The sequence below is a fragment of the Astyanax mexicanus genome, chromosome 6, assembly GCF_023375975.1.
Source record: "Astyanax mexicanus isolate ESR-SI-001 chromosome 6, AstMex3_surface, whole genome shotgun sequence".
NCBI lineage: Eukaryota > Metazoa > Chordata > Actinopteri > Characiformes > Acestrorhamphidae > Astyanax > Astyanax mexicanus.
Genome location: NC_064413.1, coordinates 53,105,143 through 53,130,620, shown reverse-complemented (window position 1 = coordinate 53,130,620; position 25,478 = coordinate 53,105,143). Strand labels below are relative to the sequence as shown.

The following is a 25,478-nucleotide window of genomic DNA, read 5'->3' as shown; positions in this document are numbered from 1 at the left end:
TTGACACTAGTTGGTTGTTTGGTTGTAAGTACTGTTAATTAATGTACCCTTATTGTAAAATATTATCCATTAAAGTGTGTTAAAGAGACATAAGCAAGCTAAGCTACACACTTTATTGCACACAGTTTCATATTGGTTGCCAAACTCTCAGAAACTGAAACCAGCAATATATTGAGTATCACAGAATAAATCTTTTGTGATATCATCAATATAATGGACAATGTATGGTGAAAACATTGTATTGTGTGATTTCCACCTACTTTATAACATTACTATATTACTATACTACTATATACACAGCTAACATTACCACATATATAAAACACCCTAAAAGTACTTTAAAATACAGAAAAAGAGAATTAAATGGATGCAGATATAAATAAGGATGGAGAGTAATAAATAAAAAGAGTGATAAAGATATTCAAACTGTTTATTTTTAAATGAACAATAAATCCATGGAACAGAACAGTTCAGTTCATTTAAAATATCAGATTTACAATAGTTTAATATTTTTTTTGTGCTGGTCAGTTGTAGGGTCAGTAGTGTGGTCAACAGGAGATTCATTAGAGTTCACAGCTGTAGGGTCAGTTGAATGGTCAGTAATATGGTCCATAGTAGGCTCAGTAGAAAGGTCAGTTGTAGTTGTAGATTCAATATATGGGTCAGCAGTAGGGTCAATTTTATGGTCAGTGTGGTGAGTAGTATGATCAGTTATAGGGTCAGTAGTACATTCAGTAGTGTGGTCAGTAGTAGGGTCAGATGTAGGGTCAGTAGTATGATCAGTAGAGGGGTCAGTAGTATGCTCAGTTATAGGGTCAGTAGTAGGGTAAGTTGTAGGGTCAGTAGTATGTTCAGATGTAGGGTCAGTAGTAGGGTCAGTAGTATGGTCAGTTGTATAGTCAGAAAAAAGGACAGCTGTAAGCTCAGACGTTTGTTCAGTTGGTGAGTATTGTGGTCAGTAATATGATCAGTAGTACAGTCAGTTGTGTGGTGAGTAGTATGATCAGTTATAGGGTCAGTAGTATGGTCAGTAATAGGATCAGAAGTATGAACAGTAGTATGGTCAGTAGTACATTCAGTAGTGTGGTCAGTAGTATGATCAGTTGTATGGTCATTAGAGGGGTCAGTAGTAGGGTCAGTGCTGTAGTCAGTAGAATGATCAGTTGTAGGGTCAGTAGAGGGGTCAGTGGTAGGGTCAGTGCTGTGGTCAGTAGTATGATCAGTTGTAGGGTCAGTAGAGGGGTCAGTAGTAGGGTCAGTGCTGTAGTCAGTAGAATGATCAGTTGTAGGGTCAGTAGAGGGGTCAGTGGTAGGGTCAGTGCTGTGGACAGTAGTATGATCAGTTGTAGGGTCAGTAGAGGGGTCAGTAGTAGGGTCAGTGCTGTAGTCAGTAGAATGATCAGTTGTAGGGTCAGTAGAAGGGTCAGTAGTAGGGTCAGTGCTGTGGTCAGTTGTTGGCGATGCAGATGATTTTATATCGCTCCATCATCTCAATCTCCTTCTCCAGCTGCTTCATCTTCATCTCCAGATGCTCCTTCCTGTTCTTTTTGGAGGCTGTATCCGTGACGAGCGGGAGCTTCTGAAACTGGTGGTAGAGTTCATCCCAGTTCTTCTTCAGACCCTGCAGACAGAATTACACCATTTAAACCCTAAAGACCAGTACTTCAATATATCATCCTCAAACTACAAAAAGGTATTTATTAGTTATATGGAAAAGTAACTGAATCATTTATGTGTTCAGTGGTTACAAACAAACAATTATTGATGGAAATTCTAGGCTATGAAATATGTCTTCTTGCCTGGGGCCTTTTATTATGAAGCCAAACATGGCGGATTAGCCATAATGGCTAATGAGCGATAATGGCTACCCTACAGAAAGACAGATGTAGTGTTTTTGGAGGCAGACCTGCAGGATTTGCTGTCGTTCCTCCTCTGGGAGTTGTTTCATCGCTCCTTGCTTCATCCTCTCCTTCACACAGTTATTATACTCCTCCTGCTCCCTCCGAGTCTCCTCACGCCTCTGCTGCAGATACTCCGGAGTCTGACCGTAGTCCTGTACACATGCATACACACTGTTGTGTCATGTCTTCCTCTTTCAAAGTTGTTAAAGGTAGAATATGGAGCTACATTAGCATTTATTTCATTTAAAGCTCTTGGTTAAACTCAGTAACTCAGCACATTAAAATATTCCAATTTAAAAAGCATCAAAACCACACATAGATAATATTATACAGTCAAAAAAAAGCTCTATTCTGTTTCCCATGTCTATTATTACTGTCAATCATTGCTGATAGCCAATTACATCATCCTACAGTCAAAACCTACTGTAAGTACTCTCATCACCTTTTTCTTGATGTACTTGGAGACCAGGCCGGAGTTCTCCAGCAGATGTTTATCTCCGTTTCGGGTGTCAATGTAAGCGGGCTGTGGTTTCCGGGGAACAGCCATGATGTTCTCGATGGCATTGCTCTTCACAAAGTTTTTCTTGGTGTGGACGCCCATGGGCGGATGGTCAGTTCTAGCAGGAACCGGAGGCTTCTTAGAGTGACCTTCATATCCATATGAGAAAGGCTTCTCTGTAGAAACAGTGGAGTACATCATATATCATATATATATTTATATATAGCTTTTACAGCTTCTACATTTACATGTATCCATTTATACCTTTTAATATAAACCTTTTACAGCTAGTCTAGTCTTGGAAAGCTATTAAAATAGCCTAAAACACATTTTATTTCAATTACTGTTCAATAAATTAGCTTAAATCACACATTTTGGACATAGGCCATTATCCTAAAAGGTTAGAATTAAATGAAAGCAAGATGTTGGGTCTTTTTGGACTGGTCCAAGTTGAGGGGTCAGTTTCTCATACATATATACAGTATCTGATGTATGATGATGTTGCTGTGTGTTTCTACCTATTGTATAGAAGTATAATAACCTTTATTTTTGGCTAATTTAATAAAATACATTTAATGTAAATACAATTATGGTAAATGCTATGGTAAAATTAAGGGTATTAAATAGAGTTTATCCTACATTTGTCCAATGAAGATGTTTTACATGTTTTTTAGTGCATGGTTGTGAGGATTTGATTGCAATCAGGGACAAGTATTACTGAGGTCAGGATGTTGGAGGATCATCACCCCGTTTCATCCCAAACTCCCCAACTCATCCCATCCAAAAGTTGCACATCTGTGTCAGTGCAACTTAAAGTAGTTTGAATCTTTCACAATTTAACATAAAGTTATTTAACAAAGATCTGGATTGGTTTTGCTTACTCTCCGGAAGTCTGGGCTCTTTGGAGTGCTTTAGGAGGTATTTATCTGGAGAGGGTACGTGCACTTTCAGTGGTCCCATAGTCTTGCGGGAGGCTTTGTTTAGCTGCTTCTCATGCTTCACTTGTTCTCTGAACCTGGATATATATCTGAAAAAGCAAACAAATAATTATTAATAATTAAATGACAGAGCCCAAATTACAGAACAATGCAACAGAGCAGGCTGTAGGATCATCTCCAATAAAAATAACCAATTTTTTCATTATTTTAATCACATTTATATTATTCTATTTGGTACATGACAGGCCACTATTGCCCTTTTTATTTAACTCTATGTGTTTTTACTGCTTATAAATGGTTTACAGCCTAAATAAATAAAATTATAAACTCCTTTATGAAACATTTATAAAAGAGCCTTATTTTAAACTTTTTTTTAGTAAACTTTAAAAAAAGCAACAAAAGAGCAGGTGTCCGAACACTTCTGTAATAAATGTAATAAATGTAATAAGTGTAATAAATGGAACAAATGTTACAAATGTAATAAGTGAAATAAATGTAATAAGTGTAATAAATGGGACAAATTTAATATGTGTAATACATGTAATAATAAATGTAATTAATGTAATAAGTGTGAAAAATAAATAAAAAAATGTAATAAAAGAAATACATTTAATAAATGTAATAAATGGTATTAATGTAATAAATGTTATAAGTGTAATAAATGTAATAAGTGTAATACATGTATGTACACTCTAAAAAACAGAGGTACGACATGAGTACACTCTTCATAATTGTACCCTCAAAGGTACAATATTGGTCTTTACAGGGTCAGATTTGTTCCCTCTGAAGTACAAAGTCATTTCTAACAGCAATAAGTACAAATTTGTACCATTTAACCAGCCAAAAGGTACATTCAGTATTCTGCATCACTGCACTAATAAACAATATATATTTTAATTGCACATTTTTTTTTTGAAAGCCAGACAATTTTGGATCATCAAGTTTTTGAGCCATATTTAGTTGATGATAATGTTTATAATTTTTATAATCTTTAATGGCACAAAAACCATGGGTACAAAAAAGGACTTTCACTGAAAGGTACTTTTTTGTACCTCAATATAAGGTACAGCCCCAGCGACAAGCTTTGTACCCTTTTAAGTACGAATCTGTACTTACTTTTCTTAGTGTGTAATACATTTAATAAATGAAATAAGTGTAATAAATTTTATAAATTAATAAATACATGTATACATGTAATAAGTGTAATAAATGTAAAAATGTGATAAATGAATTTACCTGGGTGGTTTGTAGATTTTCTCCTCCTCTCTGGAGATGAGGTTATAGGTGCTCTCCAGAGGATATATAGTTTTAGACATGCTGGACTGTAGAGCAGAGGAAAAGATGAGCTCAGAATAACTAAAAATAAAGACACTAATGAAGATAAATCTGTTTTATATAGTAGTTTCAGTGCTGTGACGTCACAGCTCCGTTCTCTGGAGTACGTCACAGCTCCGTTCTCTGGAGTACGTCACAGCTCCGTTCTCTGGAGTACAAACCTAAAAACATTATTATTTAAGTTTATATTTTGTATTACTGAATATTACGTACAAATACACGTTGCTTTAAAAAAATGTTGATTACACGTTTATTTAAGACAACAGTTGCCACGTGACAGCGCCGTTTATTTAAACAAACAAATAAACACTAAATATTGTTTTTATAGTTTTGTTATTTTATTATAAAATAAAATATAAATATAACGTACACATGCCTTTCTAGGCAACGATTGTCACGTGACAGCGCTATTCCCTGGAACAAAAATTATTATTATTATTTTTTTTTACATTTATTTATTTATTTATTTTTTTCACGGAAAATAAAATAAAATAAAATAAAATAAAAATAATTTATATTTTATGTTATTAAAAACTAAAAGTAAAACTACAGATAAGAACACGTTGAAATAAAAAATAAAATTATTAAACTATTTGTTTTCAGAGTCTGTATCACGTGACGGGCGCGTGTCCCCGCGCGGGTGCCGTACTGCAGCAGTTGCGTGATCAGTGTTTACATGCAGCACATGGAGCAGAGCGGTGTTAAACCAGCGGGTTTATAAAGTTTTACAGCGTTTTCAGGTATATTTATCCATTTAAACATTTAATATAAAAGTTGTTACAGCGTTTACAGGTATATTTAGCCATTTATACTTTCAATATAAAGTTTTACAGCTTCTACCTGTATAATTATCCATTTATATATTTAATATAAAGCGGTTACAGCTTCTACAAGTATATTTATCCTTTAATACCTTTAATATGAAGCTTTCACAGAGTTTACAGGTACATGTATCCATTTATACATTTAATATAAAGTTTTTACAGCTTCTTCAGGTACATTTATCTATTTTTACCTTTAATGTAAATTTTTACATCCTCTACAGATACATTCATCCGTTTAAACTTTTAATATAAAGCTTTTACAACTTCTATAGGTAGATTTATCAATTTATACCTTTAATATGAAGCTTTTACAACTTCTACAGGTACATTTATTCATTTAAACCTTTAATATGAAGCTTTTACAACTTCTACAGGTACACTTATTCATTTAAACCTTTAATATAAGACTTTTTACAACTTTTACATGTATATTTATCCATTTATACCTTTAATATAAAGCTTTAACAGCTTCGACAGGTACATTTATTCCTTTATACCTTTAATATAAAGCTTTTACAGCTTTTACAGGTACATTTATCCATTTATACCTTTATTATAAAGTTTTTACAGTTTCTACAGGTACATTTATCCATTTATACTATAAATACAAAGTGTTTACAGCTTTTACAGGTACATTTATCCATTTGTACCTTTAAGCTAAAAGCTATAAGTATTTACAGCTTTGATGATTTAGGCAAAAAAGTCAATTTTGCCAAAAAAAAAAAACTTTGCAAAAAACGCCACAATATATATATATAAGATATTTTTTTTGTGGTTGATATATCAGGAACTATTAAGAAAAAACTATATTATTGTAATTTTACCCTTTTAAAGAGAACAAAATGTGTAATTAATCATAGTTAGTAGAGTTGCAGTTATTGAAGCACTGATTGGTCATTTAGCATGACTGGCTAAAATGCTGCTCACTCTTATATTTGTAAACAAACATAAATAAACACTATAGAACATGATATTATTATAGAACATATAGAACATAGATATTATTAAGGTCATGTCCACTTATTGTATGATAAGTTGATAATGTGATTAACGTGGCAGGCCTAGAGCCAGGTGTACATCTTTATTACAGAAGAGTGTAAAAAAAAAAAAATCCTGTTTGATCATATATAGTATTTGAATAAGAGTTTTTAAGAAATCAGCCACTCCTGGTTAATTTGTTGAGTTAAAACACGATAAATACTGTGTATATATGATTATCTTTAAATACTGTCATAATATTTTGCCATATCACCCAGTGCTGTAAGTGTGTGATCAAGTTCACTGAAGGAGGTGCTTTTATATTGTTCATATCCACATCAGAATAATATCGTATCGGCCGAAATTAAGAATTTAATTAATTAATTTATTCATTAATTTATTTATTCAGACGTGGATGATTCAATCACCAGTTAGCATGAACACTAATACAGCAGGCTACCTGTCCACTACTTTACTTCAAATTGTCGAAACAAATGATCCAAAGTCGTTATGGATCATTACAGATATTTCAAAAGTTTACTTTAAAAGTACTAAGTAGTCATGCAACAAAAAAAAATAGAAATCCTATATAGAAGAAAAAGATACAGCAAGATGAATTAATAATCGTTTTATAATCCCATCGCAGAACTCTGAATTGTAATCGAATCGTAAAATGCCTAGAGATTCCCACCTCTAATTTCGTGATTTTATATGATTACTGTATTTTTCTGACTATAAGGCATCTATTTTCTGGTCTATTTTCATACATAAGGTGCACCGGATTAAAAGGCGCATTCAGCGACACTAGTAATCGAAGTGAGCAAGGGTGTCGCCATGTTTCTCTTCCAATGGGGAAGCTGGGGGGAGCTAAAGTAAATAATCTAAACTGTAATTCTTAAAAAAACATTTTCTTTTAAAGTCAAATGAGTGCTGGATGCTAATCTACACAAATTTCTCTCCTAAAAAATGTTTTAGTTTATTTACAGTAAGCTTAGATTTCTGATATTTGTGTAAGTTTTTAATAAAGTTTCTCCAGCACTAAGGCTGGGTGCAGCAGCATTAGCATTAACTGCTAACCACAGTGCTAGCTGGACGTAAATACCACCCGATAGCGCTAGACTGAGGATCCCTAGGTGTTCCGATAACCCAGGGTAAAAAAAAGAGAGCTAGCACTGCGGTTAGTGGCTAATGCTAATGCTTATAACACTGTACTTCAGAGGAGTGGCTTTACTGCTCATTAATACCTGACTGGATTATAAGTTGAATTTTAGTTTTTGGGGAAAATTTAAATGTGCCTTATAGTCCGAAAAATACGGTAAATTTGTTTGAATCTCAAATAACACAATTTATTCTTTTGGTTTTTCAGATCTGTTCTGTAATTAAAAAAGTATTTAAGATGACCCCTCGAAACCTCTCCCGCCTCTTGGTGAAAATGAGGAGAATATGGTACAGCCAAACCTGCGTTTCGCTTGCTGGCTTTCCATCATATCGTATTCAAACAGCATGGTTGTCTACGAAGAGCCTACGCCATCTCCACAACGAGAGGAACATTCTCCTGATGGGTCCTCCTGGTGCAGGGAAGACCTCCGTTGGTCGCATTTTGGCTCAAAAGCTGGACATGCCCCTGGTGGACATAGATGACGATGTTCTGGAGAGGACCTGGGGGATGCCTGTGGCTGATAAGCTGGCTGAAGTTGGAGGGGAGAGGTTTTTGGAGGAAGAAGGCCAGGTGGTGTGTAACTTCACTGCTTCTGCATGCGTGATCTCGCTAACTGGCTCAAATCCGCTCCATTCGGACGCTATGCTACACCTGAAACGTTCAGGACTTGCTGTGTACCTGGACGTGGACTCGGGCGATATAATCGAGAGGCTGTCCAGAATGAAGGTGAACAGGATCGTAGGGCAGGGTGATGGCGTCTCCATGAGAGACATTTTAAAGTACAGGAAGCAGTTTTACGAGAAGTGGCTAGATACGAGAGTGTTCTGCGGTCGAGGGGACGATGTTGAGGTAGTGACTGAAAAAGTCCTGAAGGTTCTAGAGAGATTTCATAGCTCTAATTCTGAGACTTTTACCACAACGAGGAAAAATGATGCGATTGGTGACCCAAAGTTCTTTAGTGACGTTGTTGTGGAAGGACTTGCTCCGGATGGAGGCCTCTACGTACCTGCTAAAGGCTTTCCGAAGTTAGAAGCTTCTGAATGGATCCGACTTGCAGATGCGTCATATTCCGAGCGTGCTCTGATCATATTGGAGAAGTGCATACATCCTGTGGATGTCTCTCCTTTAGAACTTCGCTCCATGGTTGATCAAGCCTACGGGAAGAACTTTGCCAGCGAATTTGTCGCACCTGTGAAACATCTGCTTGAGGATCAGTACGTGTTGGAGCTCTTCCATGGACCGACTGCATCCTTTAAAGACCTCGCCTTGCAGTTGATGCCACAGCTGTTTGCTCATTGCCTTCCACAGATGTGCAACTACCTGATTCTGGTGGCAACATCTGGAGATACAGGGAGCGCTGTCCTCAGCGGGTTTAGCCGCCTCAAGGAGAGCGACCGGGAGCGCGTTGGGTTGTTGGTGTTCTTCCCAGAAGACGGAGTGAGCCACATCCAAAAGCTGCAGATGACCGGCTTCAAAGAGGGAAACGCTCGATCGATAAGCGTCTTATCTGACTTTGACTTCTGCCAGAGGAGCATCAAGAGGATGTTTGGAGACTCAAGCCTGGTAGGTCACTTGGCGGTTGAGTACGCTGCCGTTCTGAGCACTGCCAATTCCATCAACTGGGCACGCCTGCTTCCGCAGGTTGTCTACCACTGCTCGGCGTACTTGGATCTTCTCAAAAGTGGAACGATTGGCTTTGGGGACCAAATTGATGTGTGTATACCTACTGGGAACTTCGGGAACGCCATGTCTGCAGTCTACGCCAAACAAATGGGCATCCCGATACGTAAAATCATTTGCGCGTCCAACCAGAACTGCGTAATCTCTGACTTCATCTCAACCGGACGGTACGATCTCCGCGGTAGGAAGCTCATAGTGTCAAATTCTCCTGCGATTGACATCCTCAAGTCTTCAAATCTCGAGAGGTTCATATATCACGCCTCTGGTGGTGATGGAGGTCTTGTTCGGGATTTGTTTCAAAGTCTCGAGAAGCAGCAGTGCTTCAGAGTGTCTGAGAATCTGCTAAAGACGATGCGTCAGGAAGTCCATGGTGGTTGGTGCTCGGAGGAAGACTGTCTGGCCACCATTCATAAGGTATACTCTAAAACAGGCTACATAATGGACACCCACACTGCTGTAGCCAAAGCAGTAGCTGACCGGGTGCACGACAGGACGTGCCCTCTTGTGTTATGCTCCACGGCGCACCACGGAAAGTTCGCCCCGGCTGTTCTTAAAGCTCTTCGCAGCCCCAACGTACCAGATCATCCTCTGGAGCAGCTGAAGGCGCTGTCTTCTTTCGGGGGACCTGAGCAGATGCATGAAGCTCTGTACAAGAGCCTGCAGGAGGCCGCGTGTCAACCACACACCGTGTGCCAGCCTGATTTCGAAGTGCTCACGGATGAAGTTGAGGCGATGATCCAGGACTGCTTCCTGAAAGCCAGGTGACTTCACACCAGGAGTTGAAGTAAGTACCTAAACTGGGAATAAGCCATATGTTTGTGACACTGAGGTGTTTAAAAACTCCAGCATCACTGCTGCTGTATCTAATCTACTCACTGTACCAGCTGTGCACAACACAAACTAACACACACCTCATACACCATCACTAATCAGCTAATCGGTGCTAATCCCTGCAGTGCTGAGAATAATAATAATAATAATAATAATAAAGTTCCACCAACCAAATAATAATAATAGCTCTTGACAGATTATTTACATATGGCAAATAAATAATCTGTCAAATACAGTGCAAAAATGTTTTTTTTTGCTAAATTAACGTAAGTGGGTTATCAGCATGTGTTTTTGGAGGTGATAGCAGTGAACTGGTGCCTGTAATGGGAGTGGCTACTCGATTTATACACTGACTCATTTGCAGGAAATGTATTATTGCCTGCAAATGAGTCATCAATTCCACTGATGTCCTGTAGTAAAATTACACTAATCCCACGAGAGTAGGGCATCAAGTGTGTCTTATAGGGGTGGGCGATATGGCTCTAAAATAATATCACGATATTTCAGGGTATTTTTGCGATAAAGATATACTTGGCGATATAGGAAAACTAAAATAATTCATTAATATCAGGAATATAGAATAACAGTATAACAGTATAATCATAATGTGGCAAAATAAATAATATAGCATAAAATAATATATTGCAGCAAATAATATTTCAGAATATTTAGTGCATATAAACTGCAACCTGAAACAATTATACAATAAATACACTTAAAGCTTCACAGTAAATAATAGACTACTTTTAAGACAGAACAGCCCTATTATCACGATATGGATTTTTAATATCATTTTATTTCTGTGTCACGATATATTGTATACGATATAATATTGCCCACCCCTAGTGTCTTAGATATTTTTGTTATAAGGTTTTGGTCTAAAACACAATTTTGTGAATGTAGGTTCACTGGTAGGTTTGGATAGTAAATATAATGATTAAATATATATATATATATATTTTTTTTTGTGAATTATTCATGGTGACCCTGATGTCATTTTACACCACATTTTAAGCCAAACCTACGGTGGCCGAGAAAGCCCAGCGCAGTGCAAATTGAAATGCGCTGCAAAAGCACAAAACACATCCATCAAAATTACAACACAGGCGCAGCAAATAGAAAAACGCGCTGCAAATAGAAAAACGCGCTGCAAATACAACCACAACACAACGGAAGTGAGTCACAACACAACAGAATTTTCCCGGGGGACCTTAAAAGATGCTGTACCAGCTGTATACAAAGGACAATAAGTGGCAAACAAGCTTCTGAAAAGTAAGTTATGTTTATTAAAAGTTCTGCTTCACAAAACGCCTTGTGTGCCACTTATTGTCCTTTGTACACATAGTGAAGTCTGAGACGTTACTGAAGACGCAGCTTAGCTGGTACAGCATCTTTTAAGGTCCCCCGGGAAAATTCCGTTGTGTTGTGACTCACTTCCGTTGTGTTGTGGTTCTATTTGCAGCGCGTTTTTCTAGTTGCAGCGCGTTTTTCTAGTTGCAGCGCGTTTTTCTATTTGCAGTGCGCCTGTGTTGTAATTTTGATGGATGTGTTTTGTGCTTTTGCAGCGCTTTCCAATTTGCACTGCGCTGGGCTTTCTCGGCCACCGTACAAACCTCCTTTTTAAATGACTTTTCACATCTCCACTAAATTATACAGTGCTGTACTTTCCAAACATGTCCACTAGATGGTGCTGTCTACTTACCAATTAATCATTTAAACTTATTTATATATATATACTTAATATATATGTATATTGTATTAAGACTTTAGGTTGTTTTATGTTGTTGTCATGTATGTATTCTTATGAAAGGTCCATGGTGAGAGTGTTGCCAGTTTGTGTTCTGTATCCAAAGCTTGGGTACACTAAATTTTGAAACAGTTTATCAGTGAGCATTGCTTTGTACTGTCCTGACTCTTAACATTTTTTTTATAGCTGATCATGTAGCTGTTAAGTTTCAAACAAAATAAAATATTATTACACTAAACGGGTTATAATATTGGTTATCAGCAGGTTTGGATTTCGGAGGTGATAGCAGTGTCTAAATCGAGTAGTCACTCCCATTAAAGTCCTGAATGCAACGATTTCTTATTCCATGCAAATCAGTCATCAATTCCACTTATGTCCTGTAGTAAAATTACACGAATCCCATCAGAATAAGATAAGATATTTTTGGTCTAAAACACATTTGTTTGAAAATAATATATATGTGGAGGAAAACATACTCTCTCCACCATCTATTTATTCCTTCTCAGCACATGTAAGTTCACTAGTAGGTTTGGATAGTAAATAAAATGACTAAAATATATATATATATATTTTTAGTGCATTATTCATGGTGATGATGTCATTGTCCACCACTGTCAGGAAATCAATAAGATTTGGTAAATTGCTATTTAATTTACTGCAAATTTTAAGCCAAACCCTCTCTTTAAATGACTTTTCACATCTCCCCTGAATTTTACAGTGCTGTACTCCCCAAACATGTCCACTAGATGGTGCTGTCTGTCTGCAAATTAATCATTTAAAAATATATACTTTTACTAAATCTATAAATTATATTATCTCAAATGATCAAATCACATCAGGGTTCTACTTTTTTGCTGTTTTTAGCAAATGAAACATTCACACTGTTCTCATTTCCCATTATATATCTACTAGAGACAGATTATATCTGTCCAGTATGATTTATTTTACTTTAACCTGAATATATGGAGCTATTTGAGGTGCATTATTATTAGTATCATGATATTCTGGACCATTGACTTCTGTTACAAATCTGATAAAATTCTTGTATTTTTTAATATCTCAGTTAGGGGTGTGCCATATCATATTATATGTAATAATACAATTTAATTTTTATTTTGTTGCAGTAGTGTATTCTTGAAATATATATTTTTTTATTTTATTTTTTTTGTCGTATCACCAAGAGTATAGTTATCGCAAAAATACCATAAAATATTGTGATTTTTTTTAGTTTTTAATTATTTTAGGGCCATATTTCCCACCTCTAATGGGGACATCCCAAGAAATGTTCCGCCTTCAATTTGGAACAGGATCCTAGACTTTGAAACATAGATACAATCTAGAATTGTCAAATAGGCAATTTTGCATAAAATTTTCATACCATAGCACTAGGGGTGTCACGATTCCGATATTTCATCAAAATCGATCGAAATTATGTCATGGTCTCGAGCATCGAAGTCAAAATGATGATCGATGATCTCTCCCTCTAAGCTACGCAAATGGCGCAGCACACTGTAGCTCAAAGAGCAGCTCTTTCTCCAGAGAATGTGAACATTCTCATCTTCTTAAAGAAAAACTTGAAAATATAAAAATAACAGTTGTTTTGTCTAGCCTCAAATATGTTAATAGTTTTGGTACCTTAAGGAGCATCTTTCTCTCAGACAAAGTTAATAATATATCTTTATTAAAGAAAAAAACTTCTCATTCTCAGGGACCGAAAAAGTCTTAAAGTCTTATTTTTCATGTTTACCTGTTATAGTAGGATAGAGTTCAGTTTGTAAAGGCTCTAATTGTTCTATTATTTTGTACATGACTCTTCCTGTATTTTTTATTATTTATTTTGTTATGTTGCACATTGCTGTTTTAATAGTGCACACTGCTGCTACCAAAAAAAACACTAGATGGCATTACATATATATCTTAATTATATTATTTAAATTTGACCATTAGTGTCTAATGTGGTGTATTACAGATCACTTGTATCACTTTGCATCACTTATTTCAAAAGGTGGGCTTGAAATAAGATATTGTAAATTTGATTAATCAAACCAATGACTGACCATAGACTAATCTAAAACTGGCATAGGCCTCTCTGCTGTAAAAAAAGAAAAAAAAAAAGAAAATCGAGAATCGAATCGAATCGAAATAAAATCGAATCGAGGATTTAGAGAATCGTGACACCCCTACAGTGCAACATGTTTTCAAATGTAAGAGACAGTGAATAACATTGCTGTTCTATGAAAAACACTTATGTCCATTTTTGCAGATTTTTAGTTTACTACATAATTTAAACAGACAAACTGTCTCTTACACTGTGCCAAAATTTCTTGATGAACGGACCAATAGAAACTCTTCAAAACTAGCTGAAATAAACTCTTTTTACATTGACTTCCATTGAAAGTTTACAAGGTTTTTTCTCTCTCCTGTAAAGTTGCTGTTTTGGAGATAAGTGTTTTTCATTGGACAGTGACGATAAGAGTGTTAGATTAATGCAGTGATTGTAAATGTGAATAAATGAAATATAACAGTTTCTGATGGTAAAATAACGTTTATTCTGGCAGATGCCTTCATGCCACATTCCACAATGTGCCTCCTCCAGAGATTTGGTCAACATAGTGATGGACCTCCAGTTTTGCTGTGTGAAGAAGAATCCCGACGTGCCATCGCTCCCTAATCCAGTCCAGACCGTCCAGCCTGATCATCACGCGAGTCTAGATTGTTCATCACGCGAGTCCAGCCTGATCATCACACGAGTCTAGACTGTTCATCACGCGAGGGACCAGACTGATCATTACGAGAGTCCAGACCATCCAGACTGTTCATCACGCAAGTCTAGACTGATCATCACGCGAGTCTGGAATGATCATCACGAGAGTCCAGGCAGGAGCAGGAGCAGAAGAAGGAAACGCTGTATGTACAGGTAACACTCAGATATTAAGAGACTAAAATGATATTTGAGTAACATTTATACACACCGATCTGACGAGACTGGGGGGGGGTTCACTCACAAAACTACTGTAAATGAAAAGTACAGGTCGGTCAGGAACATTCAAGCCGTCAAAAAATACTACATGGAATATTCGAGCATTAAAAAATAGCTTGGAGTTGCAAAAGGATTCGCCGGCATGCACAATGAATGCATCAAGATTAAACATGAACGTTTCATTCAAACCCAATTAGAGAGGAAAAAAAAATTAAAAAGGTAAACTTGAGCCTCGAGAGCTTGCAGAAATGCAGAAATGCAAGAAAAGGAAATTTACAACATTTTTCTCATTTACAGTCCTGTGCAAAAGATTTAATTCTAAAACTGTAAAATTTAATGTCATAATATCTGATTCTACCTTCATTAAAGGGGAATTCCATTAATTCATCGGAATTTCTGCATAATTAAATTTACTGTAAAAACTTTTTTTTTATTTAGCCTAAAAAGATATCAATTTAATTGGGTTTGTCCAACTCAACTAAATACCGTATTCGCACTATAAGGCACACTTAAAATCCTTTAATTTTCCCAAAAATGGTCAGTGAGCCTTATAATCTGGTGTTTCTTATGTATGAATTCTACCAGTCAGGTATTAAGTATCAGTAAAACCACTCCACTGAAGTACAGAGTTATACAGTGAAGAGTTACAGTGAAGTTTCTCCAGCATCGAGGCTGGATCAGTATTAGCATTAGCTGCTAACCATGCTAAGCGCTAGCTCTTTCGCCGTTCCAAAGCGAGTATATCGGACTGCAGTCTGTGTATTTACCGTGTTGAAACAAGCTACATCTGACAAATCGCTAGCTGATAGTGCCCTGACTTTCCAAAACACTCAGGGTTCCTCAGTTAGCTGCTAATGCTAATGCTGCTGCACCCAGCCTTAGTGGAAATCTGGAAATCTAAGCTTACTGTAAATAAACCGAAGCACATTACTCACCCAAATAAACAGTTTTCAGGAGAGAAATTTGTGTAGATTAACATCCAGCGCTCATTTGACTTTAAAAGATAATTTTTTTTTTTTTAGAATTAGTTTTGTTTACTTAGCTTAGCTTAGCTTTACAGGTCTCACCACCCAGCAGAGAGACCTGCTGAATTAGAAGGAAAACATGGCGACACCCCTGTTCCTTACTAGTATAGCAAGGAATAAGCAATGTGCCTTATAATCCTTATGTATAAAAATATACATGAAATAAAACGTTTATTGATAGTGTCCCTTATAGTGTGAAAAATACGGTATTTATTTGAGTTGGATAAACCCATTTTAACTTGTTACAACATATTTTTTTTTAGGTCAAACATACAAATTACCCCCTCTTTATACAGTGTGATCACGACGTAAAAAAATTCAGAGTAGTGATTAGTATACTGTGGTGGTGAATGGAACAAGATTTCTATAGATTATAGTGCCTCTAAAAGCTGCCTCATATTGTTTGATCATTGTTCTGAAATAACTTGAATCTGAAATGTTGTCGGCAAAGATTTTTTAACTTTTTAAAGAACATTTACTTTGACTTTTATTGTATTGCAGACAGTATGAACTCCAGATATTTCATGTTTTATCTTCTCATCTTCATTTATTTTATTAGTATACATACATTCCTGCATTATAGGCCTGTAACAGTACAGAGTGCATTTATAGAGTTTATAAGGTACAATTTTTATTGTTTATTTTTCTTTTGTAATTTAATTTTTGCAGCCAAATTTAAAGTAGAATGTCACCAAAAAAACTGAAATACTTTTGTATAGATGGACAAAAAAAAACGATTTAAGTAGTAATTAATTACTCAAAAATAAAACGGCACAGTAGTGCTTTTTTATGCTTAGAACACACTTAAGAAATGAAAAGAAGAAAAAAAAAGTCTCCTTTTTTATTTTGAAATTTAAAATTTGCTTCAAATACTGTGAGAAATCAAATTGTGAATTTAATCATGAGCAGAGTGCATTGTTACACCCCTATAAACTAGATAGTATTTGTTTCATCTGTTTCCATTCTCTACCACTGTAATACAATCTGGTTTGGCAAGTTTCTCTCACTTACACTAGACCCTAAATCTGATCTGAATTTATTAACCACTTAATTATGCAGGAATTCAATAGACTTTACTATATCTGCAGTTAAAGTGGATTGAATAATCATTTAAAACCATTTTAAACCATCGCACAGTATAAGTATCCCATGTAATCCATTCATACTCTCACTTTATCTATCTCTCTGTAATACTTCTTTAATATAATTTATAATTTATCTTTTATATACAGCTTTGTTTAAGCATGTTCTCAACGAACCATCTACTGACTGGGCTTCGCATCCTTCTAGTATTGGGGATATCTTGGTTTAATACAGAGTTTAAGATGAAATAATTTAAAATTATAACAGTTCCATGCTTCTCTATAACTTTAGCTTTTTTAAGTACCAAAGTGGGTGGTCCACTTCAGTTGGACCATTGAAACCAGCACTGAATCATCTTATTCAATATCTTATTGGTAGTAAAAAACAAACAAACCCAGATTCACACATGCACAAAATAGGAATAGGAAAAAAAACAGTCCTTAAATTAAAGTAGTCCACAGTGTGATGTGATTTATATTTGATTTAGTGCAGAATAGAGAACCACTGGGTGTTACTTTTTTGACTGAAACCAATCAGAGCCAAATAAAAGTAGAATGTCACCCAAAAAATATATAAATACTGTAGTAAAGATGCACAAAAAACCTATTTGAGTAGAGTAATAAATATTTAATATTCCCATTGTTACTGTCCACTTAGAAAATGATCATTTTACTGTAGCTTGCTTAACTTAACTGCTTAATTGGAACCAGCATTGCATCGTCTGTTTCTCATTGGTAGTAAAAAAAAAACAAAAAAAAAACAGATTCACACATGCACAAAATAGGAATAGGATAAAAACAATCCTTGACTGTTAAATTAAAGTATTCCACAGTGTGACGTAATTTATATTTGATTTAGTGCAGAATAGAGAGCCATTGGGCGTAAGCAAAGGCTGTTACTTTTTTGATTGAAGCCAATCACAGCCAAAAGTTTTGGAGCCAAATAAGAGAAAAAGTAGATTTTCACCCAAAAAATTATAAATACTGTAGTAAAGATGCACAAAAAACCTATTTCAGTAGAGTAATGAATATTTAATATTCCCTTTGTTACTGTCCACTTAGACAATGATCATTTTACTGTAGCTTGCTTGACTTAACTGCTTAATTGGAACCGGCAATGCATCGTCTGTTTCTCATTGGTAGTAAAAAAAAAAAAAAAAAAAGATTCACACATGCACAAAATAGGAATAGAAAAAAAAAGATCCTTGATTGTTAAATTGTTAAATTAAAGTAGTCTTTTTATATATATTTTTTATATTTATATTTGATTTAGTGCAGAATAGAGAGCCATTGGGCGTAAGCAAAGGCTGTTACTTTTTTGACTGAAGCCAATCACAGCCAAAAGTTTTGGAGCCAAATAAGAGAAAAAGTAGATTTTCACCCAAAAAATTATAAATACTGTAGTAAAGATGCACAAAAAACCTATTTGAGTAGAGTAATGAATATTTAATATTCCCTTTGTTACTGTCCACTTAACTGCTTAATTGGAACCAGCAATGCATCGTCTGTTTCTCCTTGGTAGGAAAAATAAAAAAAATAAATAAAAACTCAGATTCACACATGCACAAAATAGGAATAGGAAAAAAACAATCCTTAAATAAATTAAAGTATTCCACAGTGTGACATGATTTATATTTGATTCATATTCTTTAAAATGGCGTTTAAATGGAATGTCTTCGACAGCATTTGACGCATATGTTGGCATTCGAGAGTTGCAGTGCTCAGATGATGCATTTAGAAGAAGATCTAGTGGTGATCTACAGATGAGCCTTTAATGACTTATAGAGTAGAGTATTTATAAGGAGGCTCCTTGCTCCCACAGTAAGGCACAGTGACTAAAACTATAGATTGTGTGCTTGGTTTAGCACTGAGAGAGACTACCACACCCAAAAATAAAAAAATTAAGAGCTGAAAGAACCGTGTGAGATCTGTGTGTAATCAACAGTCTTCTAGAACTGTCATGGTCTGTGTGGGTGAACGAATAAATAAATAAAGTTAACGTGATTTCTTATTGGTTTTTTTTTTTAAGTACATAATTGAGGCTACAGGGTTTTCCCAAGTTTAGGAAAATGAAAATATGAAATATGAACACTGAAAACGAGTTTATTAATACCCAGATTGATGATTCGATGATGTTTATGATGATTTTTTTTTTTTTTCTTCTTCTTCTTCGTGTGCTACTTTACATCAGAACGACAGACACAAGCACAATCGGACATGAGCTTTTTTCTTATTTTTCTGTTGTTGTTTTTTTACTTTTTTAAGTACAACCACAACTCCATCTTTCCAACTTTCACGAAACCCACACAGAGCATCTTATCTTATATTATCGTATATTATATTATCACCCAATGTATGTACCATCTCGCGGCATCAGCACCATTCGCACCATCCGCACAGTCAGCACCAAGAGTCTTCTTCCTCTCAGAATGCTCAGTCTGCAGACGTTGTGCTGTAAAAACCAACAACCAGCAATCCCCTCCTTCTTACGTTGAGTCTTCTGTTGAAGGTTGTTGAAGCAGAAGGGCTGACAAGTCATCAAGTCGTCAATGGTCCATCATGGATGTCATCACATCCATCAAAAGTGACAGACAAGCCAAAGGAAGCCACCCACCCACCTTCATTCTCCATTTTTCCATTTTACAATTTCATTTCCTCGTCTGTAGACCCCTAAACCTCTGGCCTGCTTGGTTAAAAAAGGCAGTTTGAGCCAGTTGGACCCTCCAGACGTCCGCCGTCCTGCAGCTCCATACACACAAAAAAAAGGGCTCCATGTCCAACATCAAAGGAGGAGCAGCAAGTGAACGAAAAGCACATATCCACCAGAACCGGACAGTCATGGGTTACGCCGGGTGCGCCAAGAGTGAGGACAAACGATGACCTTTGAGGGAAAAAAAGACCCTAAAACAAATCAATCCAAACAAACCGGAGGGCTAAAAAAGAAAAAGGGATGGTTGCATATCGTGTGGCAAAAGGGAGCTGGCTTTGTGCTTGGGTGCCATGTGCCGGAGTGGGCGGGGCTAACCCTCCTCTTCTTTCTCCTCCTCCAGAGCTTCCTCGAACAAGTACTCCGGTAGTCTGAAGCACTCCTCGAAGAAGTTGACAAGAGACTGGCTGAGGTGCTGCCGTGTCGCCTCGCTGTGGATAAAGTGGCCTTCGTCTGGATAGATCTAAAACGAGAACAGACAATTTTAAGTCAGTAAGTCTGGATATTATAGGAAAACCAGTTCTAATTAGTAATGTATTAAGCTACTTTAAGCTGAACTCATTGCTGATACAGATGAACGAAAAAATCAAAAGTCACAGGACAGTGACAGTCTATGAAGGAACACATAAGGAATCATATGATATCTTAAAAGTGTTAAAGAAACCAAATTACTCTAGGCTGTTAACTAGGCTGTGTCCTGATGAGACACAGTTTCATCATTATTAACATTTTTGATCGTCTTTGCAGTGACTTTTTCTTTATTTCATTGAGTAGTTGTTGCTTCTCATAATATGGATTAGAGCATATTCACTGTATACCTGTAACTCTACCTCTTCACTACTTTACTTTAACTGATGCTCTCAAACACTTTATTAAGAGACACGAAATTCAAGTAATTAACTCTTGATGAGTTCAGCACAGCTGTTAAAGGAGAACTCCGGTGTAAAATGGACTTTTGATGTAGTAAAACATGATAAAAAGTTCTTATCTCTGATGAATAGCACACCTCCGTTCTCCCACAGCGTTCAGAGATCCAGAAATTTTAACAGTTTGTCCAAACACCCTTCAGACTGAGTGACACCAGGTATAATTTAGCCTGATAAATCGCTTTTTACACCGTTATCCAGCTCAAAGTAGCTCCACACCTCCTTTCTAGAACCTGGAGAGCCCTGACATTTAAAACGAGGCATTAATAACCTAAAAATTTTAAAAAGTGCACAAGAAGCTTATTAAAAACCTCTGTTTACGTCTCTTAACTCTAGACCCAGCTCCGAGCGCCGCCATCACTGTACTGATAATGACATAGACATATATATACATAGACTCCACATGGCGTAGCAGCCAGCGCCAGGAGGCAGGCCATGCGGAGTCTACAGTATGTATATATATGTCTATGTCATTATCAGCACAATGATGGCAGCACTCGGAGCTGAAGCTAGCATTATAGGATGTAAACAGTGTTTTTTAATAAGCTTCTTGTGCACTTTTTAAGTTATTAATGCCTCGTTTTAAATGTCAGGGCTCTCCGAATTCTAGCAAGGAGGTGGGGAGCTACTTTGAGCTGGATAACGGTGTAAAAAGTGATTTATCAGGGTAAATTATACCTGGTGTCACTCAGTCTGAAGAGTGTTTGGACAAACTGTTAAAATTTCTGGATCTCTGAACGCTGTGGGAGAACGGAGGTGTGCTATTCATCAGAGATAAGTACTTTTCATCATGTTTTACTACAACAAAACTCTTTGCAATGTCATATGTTACTTTACAACATGTGTAATGCCCTGACAAGTGCAGTTCAGCCACTGGCCTAGTCTCTGAAAATGCAAAATCCACCAAAGATCCTATGTAAACATTCAGAGGTGGGTAGTCCAGGTCCAGAAATTAAAAACAGAACTGTTTTAAACATACACCTACTTATCTCAATTGTACTTGGCTGGAGGTGTTTCATAGACAAATTCTAACCATTTGTTCCTTAGCTCACACTGATGTGTTATTCGCACAAATAACACAGAAATAAACTGCATGCTGCTCCTATCTGACGAGGCGGCATCGCTGCCCCGCTTTAGCTCTGCCTGTGGGCGGATGCAAGCAGAGGTGGGCGGGGCCATGAATTCTAATTCATGTAGACACGGTGCTTTATTAAATAATTTTATTTTTAAGACATTTCATCTACAAAATCTAACATGCTTATTTACGATAGTGATCTAACTGTAATTCTTCATTATTGATGCACAGCTCTAACTGACCCCAATTAGCAGACACTTATTACCCACATTACTATTATTAAATGAACAGGGTCCTGACCCAAAATTCTATAAAATGGTACAAATTAACAGTGTAGTTTCAGCAGCTAGTAGTTCACGTCGTGTGACACGACGGGTCAGAGTTTGATGCATGCCGGCGTGGCCTACACGACTTCTCATTCGCTGGAAAAGCAGCCGTCCTCCTCATTAGCATGCAATTAGACAAGAGGAGCAGTCCAGCACAGGAACGGTCAAAAACTTCCCGCAGAATATCTGACCCTAATTAATTCCACAAGTATTCAACATCCATCAATTAAAAGAGGGCCCTATTAGGGAGCAGAGAGCAGAGGGGCTCTCCTGCTGTACCACTCTAATTGGATTAGCTGCTTAATCCTGCTCTTGATGGGGGCAGATCATGCTGCCACTGGAATATACAGTAGCTCAGTACTGGAGCGGGTCTGTATGTAGATGTATGTGAGATTTGTATTTTCTCATATATTATTATATAGATGTATTAAACACAGAGTGATCTATTTTAAGCCTTTATTTATTTTATTGTTGATGATTACGGCTTACAGCCAATGAAAACCCAAAAATCAGTGTCTCAGAAAATTAGAATATTATATAAGACAAATTGGTACTTTTGCTAGTGTGGGCAGTGTGCCGAATCCTGCTGAAAAATGAAATCTGCATCTCCATAAAAGGTTTTTTGAACAAGTGTTTGGACTTGATAATAAAACACAGTGGATCAACACCAGCAGATGACAGACATGTCTCTCCAAACCATCACTGATCATCAGTAAATTTTACATTTCATTTGTAAATCAAGGGATCAGAGTCTGGAGGAAGAGTGGAGAGACACACAGTCCAAACTACTCGAGGTCTAGTGTGAAGTTTCCACCAATCAGTGATGGTTTGGAGAGTCATGTCTGTCATCTGCTGGTGTTGATCCACTGTGTTTTATTATCAAGTCTAAAGTCAGTGCAGTTTTGTTTTCCCACAAAATCTTACAGCACTTCATGCTTCCCTCTGCTACTGACAACTTTTATGAAGATGTGGATTTCATTTTCCAGCAGGATTTGGCACACTGCCCACACCAATTGGTCTTATATAATATTCTAATTTTCTGAGACACTGATTTTTGAGTTTTCATTTGCTGTAATCCATAATCATCAACAATAAAAGGAATAAACGCTTAAAATAGATCACTCTGTGTGTTTTCAGTCTATTTCAAAACCAGATTTCTCTCCTATAAGAATTTAAAAGCTACTCTTAGTTGGTTCTATTTCCTTTACTAAAAATCCCAAGAAGAAAACATTTTCTGTCTGAGACTGTGCTCATATTTAGGGCTGAACAATATTTGAGCCAATATTTGTATTATCATATATTTTTAAATTTAGGTCGATACAATGTAATTTCAAAATGAAAAAATATGCCAAAAATGCCTACAACAGATGTCGGTACCTGTAAATGTCTTTGAAACAAAAGTTAATATGCCAGTGTATGTAATAATGTGCCATGTAATGAATGTCAATTAGAGATTCATGCTGTGGATATGATGTGTACACTAAAATACTGGAAATGTTATATCACTGTTTTAGAAACATTTTATATTGTGATCTACAGCTCTGGAAGAAAGAAATAAGAGAGCGCTTAAAAGAGTTTCTTTGATTTTACCAAGTTAAAATCCTCTGGAATAAAATCAAGAGGAAGATGGATGATCTCAAGCCATCAAACCACCAAACTGAGCTGCTTGAATTTTTGCACCAGGAGTAAAGCAGCATAAAGTTATCCAAAAGCAGTGTGTAAGACTGGTGGAGGAGAACATGCAAAGATTCATGAAAACCAGGGTTATTCCACCAAATATTGATTTCTGAACTCTTAAAACTTTATGAATATGAACTTGTTTTCTTTGCATTATTTGAGGTCTGAAAGCTCTGCATCTTTTTGTTATTTCAGACATTTCTCATTTTCTTTACATAAATGCTCTAAATGACAATATTTATATTTGGAATTTGGGAGAAATGTTGTCTGTAGTTTATAGAATAAAACAATAATGTTGATTTTACTCAAACATAAACCTATAAATAGCAAAATCAGAGAAACTGATTCATAAACTGAAGTGCTCTCTTCATTTTTTCTGAGCTGTGTATTTTGCCTATAGCATACACAGTACTTGCTCCACTGATCAGAACCCTGTTTGCACTACTTTGACCTTATCACTGAAATGTTATGTTCTTCTGGTTTATCTTGTTTTTGCCTGTTTTTTTTTCTTGGCTCTGCTTCTGGATTTCTTTTTTTGGATACGTCCCAATTCTCCTAAATCTGCTCCTGCAGTACATCCTGTTCTCCTCACTGTACATCCTGCTCTGTACACGCTAACCACATCAGCCCAGAGAAGGCTTGTTTATTGATCAGGTTTATTGATCTTAAGCAAACGGTTGCTGAAGAAAAATACAGGCTGAGGAGCTTTCGGATTGAGCCTGATTGCCCGGGGATTTTGCACTGCATTTAGCAGTATTTTTTTATATGGATTGTTCTATAGATTTTATAGATTTATATACTTTATACAGACAGAAGTATTGCTCATTTTTCCGTGACAGAAACATTAGTGAGATGGTCACAACCCCACAACACCTCAGCCCCAGCTCCCCAACTCATATCCCATCCCAAAAGTCTCAGACAGAGCACTGGAATCATCGTTCCAGAGAACACAGCCAATCGTGCACAGCATAATCTTAACCGGAAATAACCGTCCACCTGGAGGATTTATTAATCACTAAGGAGCTGACCAAGGACAGAGAGCTAATCCATATTTGGGCATAAACTCATAGAAATTTGGGCAATTTAGACTATCCAATTAACCTCTCATTCACCTTAATTCCTTTCCAGAAAAATATGGAAACTCCACCCAGATAGGGACTTAAATTAGAGCTTAGATTCTCTGCCCGAAGCCATCAGAGTCAGGGTCTAAATTCTAGATGATCCAGAACGCAGCAGCACGTCTGGTCTTCAACCAGCCAAAACGGGCACATGTCACCCCGCTGCTCATTGAGCTCCATTGGCTACCAGTTGATGCTCGCATCAAATTCAAAGCTCTTACTATCGCCTACAAGGTGATGACAGAACAGGCTCCTTCCTACCTGCACTCGCTCCTGAAGGCTTACGCTACCTCCCGGCTGCTGCGCTCCTCCAATGAACGTCGCCTCGCTTTAACAAACAAACATTCACACAAAGCAATCCAGACTGTTCTCATACAGAGTTCCCCAATGGAGGAACAAACTACCTTCCACTACCAGATCAGGAGAATCTCTCACTATCTTTAATAAACTCCTGAAGACAGAGCTCTTCAAAGAGCACTTACTCTCCTAACACCTCTTATACACTAACTACTTCTAACCTCATTTCCTTCTTCCCCTCCTTCACTCCTCTATCCTATTACTCCCCTTGCCCTCCTTTTATCCCTATCCAAAGATGTTTTACCTTTAAACTTATTTTACATTGTACTTGACTATTGTAAGTCGCTTTGGACAAAAGCGTCTGCCAAATGTA

At 36.7% G+C, this 25,478-nt stretch overlaps 3 protein-coding genes across 7 annotated transcripts in view; 1 reads left to right on the top strand and 2 right to left on the bottom strand.

Annotated features, from left to right (window-relative positions):
* Positions 1–461: 461 nt before the first annotated feature.
* Positions 462–4,753, bottom strand: LOC111191507 (enkurin-like). The gene is made up of 5 exons (XM_022666641.2): positions 4,575–4,753; positions 3,282–3,427; positions 2,344–2,576; positions 1,907–2,053; positions 462–1,621 (listed from the first exon to the last, which is right to left on the bottom strand). The coding sequence occupies exons 1-5, from the start codon at positions 4,652–4,654 to the stop codon at positions 1,448–1,450; spliced, it is 780 nt and encodes a 259-aa protein (XP_022522362.2). The 5' UTR covers positions 4,655–4,753; the 3' UTR covers positions 462–1,447.
* Positions 4,754–5,323: 570 nt separating this feature from the next.
* Positions 5,324–20,116, top strand: LOC103035177 (threonine synthase-like 1). Of its 3 annotated transcripts, none has more exons than XR_007439654.1 (4): positions 5,324–5,413; positions 7,842–10,098; positions 14,451–14,809; positions 20,030–20,116. XR_007439654.1 is itself a non-coding variant. In XM_049480883.1 (3 exons), the coding sequence occupies exon 2, from the start codon at positions 7,872–7,874 to the stop codon at positions 10,077–10,079; it is 2,208 nt and encodes a 735-aa protein (XP_049336840.1). In that variant the 5' UTR covers positions 5,324–5,413; positions 7,842–7,871; the 3' UTR covers positions 10,080–10,098; positions 14,451–17,486. The 3 variants fall into 3 exon arrangements, 1 of the variants encoding a protein (XP_049336840.1); XR_007439655.1 differs by having other exon boundaries at positions 14,451–14,799; positions 20,030–20,115; XM_049480883.1 differs by lacking the exon at positions 20,030–20,116 and having other exon boundaries at positions 14,451–17,486.
* Positions 18,124–25,478, bottom strand: part of dpp6a (dipeptidyl-peptidase 6a) — a 615,874-nt gene continuing 608,519 nt past the window's right edge. For all 3 annotated transcript variants that reach the window (XM_049480880.1, XM_049480881.1, XM_049480879.1), the window contains one exon: positions 18,124–20,149. In XM_049480880.1, coding sequence (XP_049336837.1) covers positions 20,000–20,149 — 150 coding nt within the window. In that variant the 3' untranslated portion in view covers positions 18,124–19,999. The remainder of the gene's footprint in view (positions 20,150–25,478) is intronic.

Bases quoted from the DNA above. Each gene is read 5' to 3' on its own strand.
- LOC111191507 (XM_022666641.2), bottom strand. From the start codon at position 4,654: ATGTCTAAAACTATATATCCTCTGGAGAGCACCTATAACCTCATCTCC. The intron at 2,577-3,281 runs GTAAGCAAAACC...CTGTTTCTACAG, and splicing joins AGAGCCCAGACTTCCGGAGA to AGAAGCCTTTCTCATATGGA. The intron at 2,054-2,343 runs GTGATGAGAGTA...GCATGTGTACAG, and splicing joins CCAAGTACATCAAGAAAAAG to GACTACGGTCAGACTCCGGA.
- LOC103035177 (XM_049480883.1), top strand. From the start codon at position 7,872: ATGACCCCTCGAAACCTCTCCCGCCTCTTGGTGAAAATGAGGAGAATA.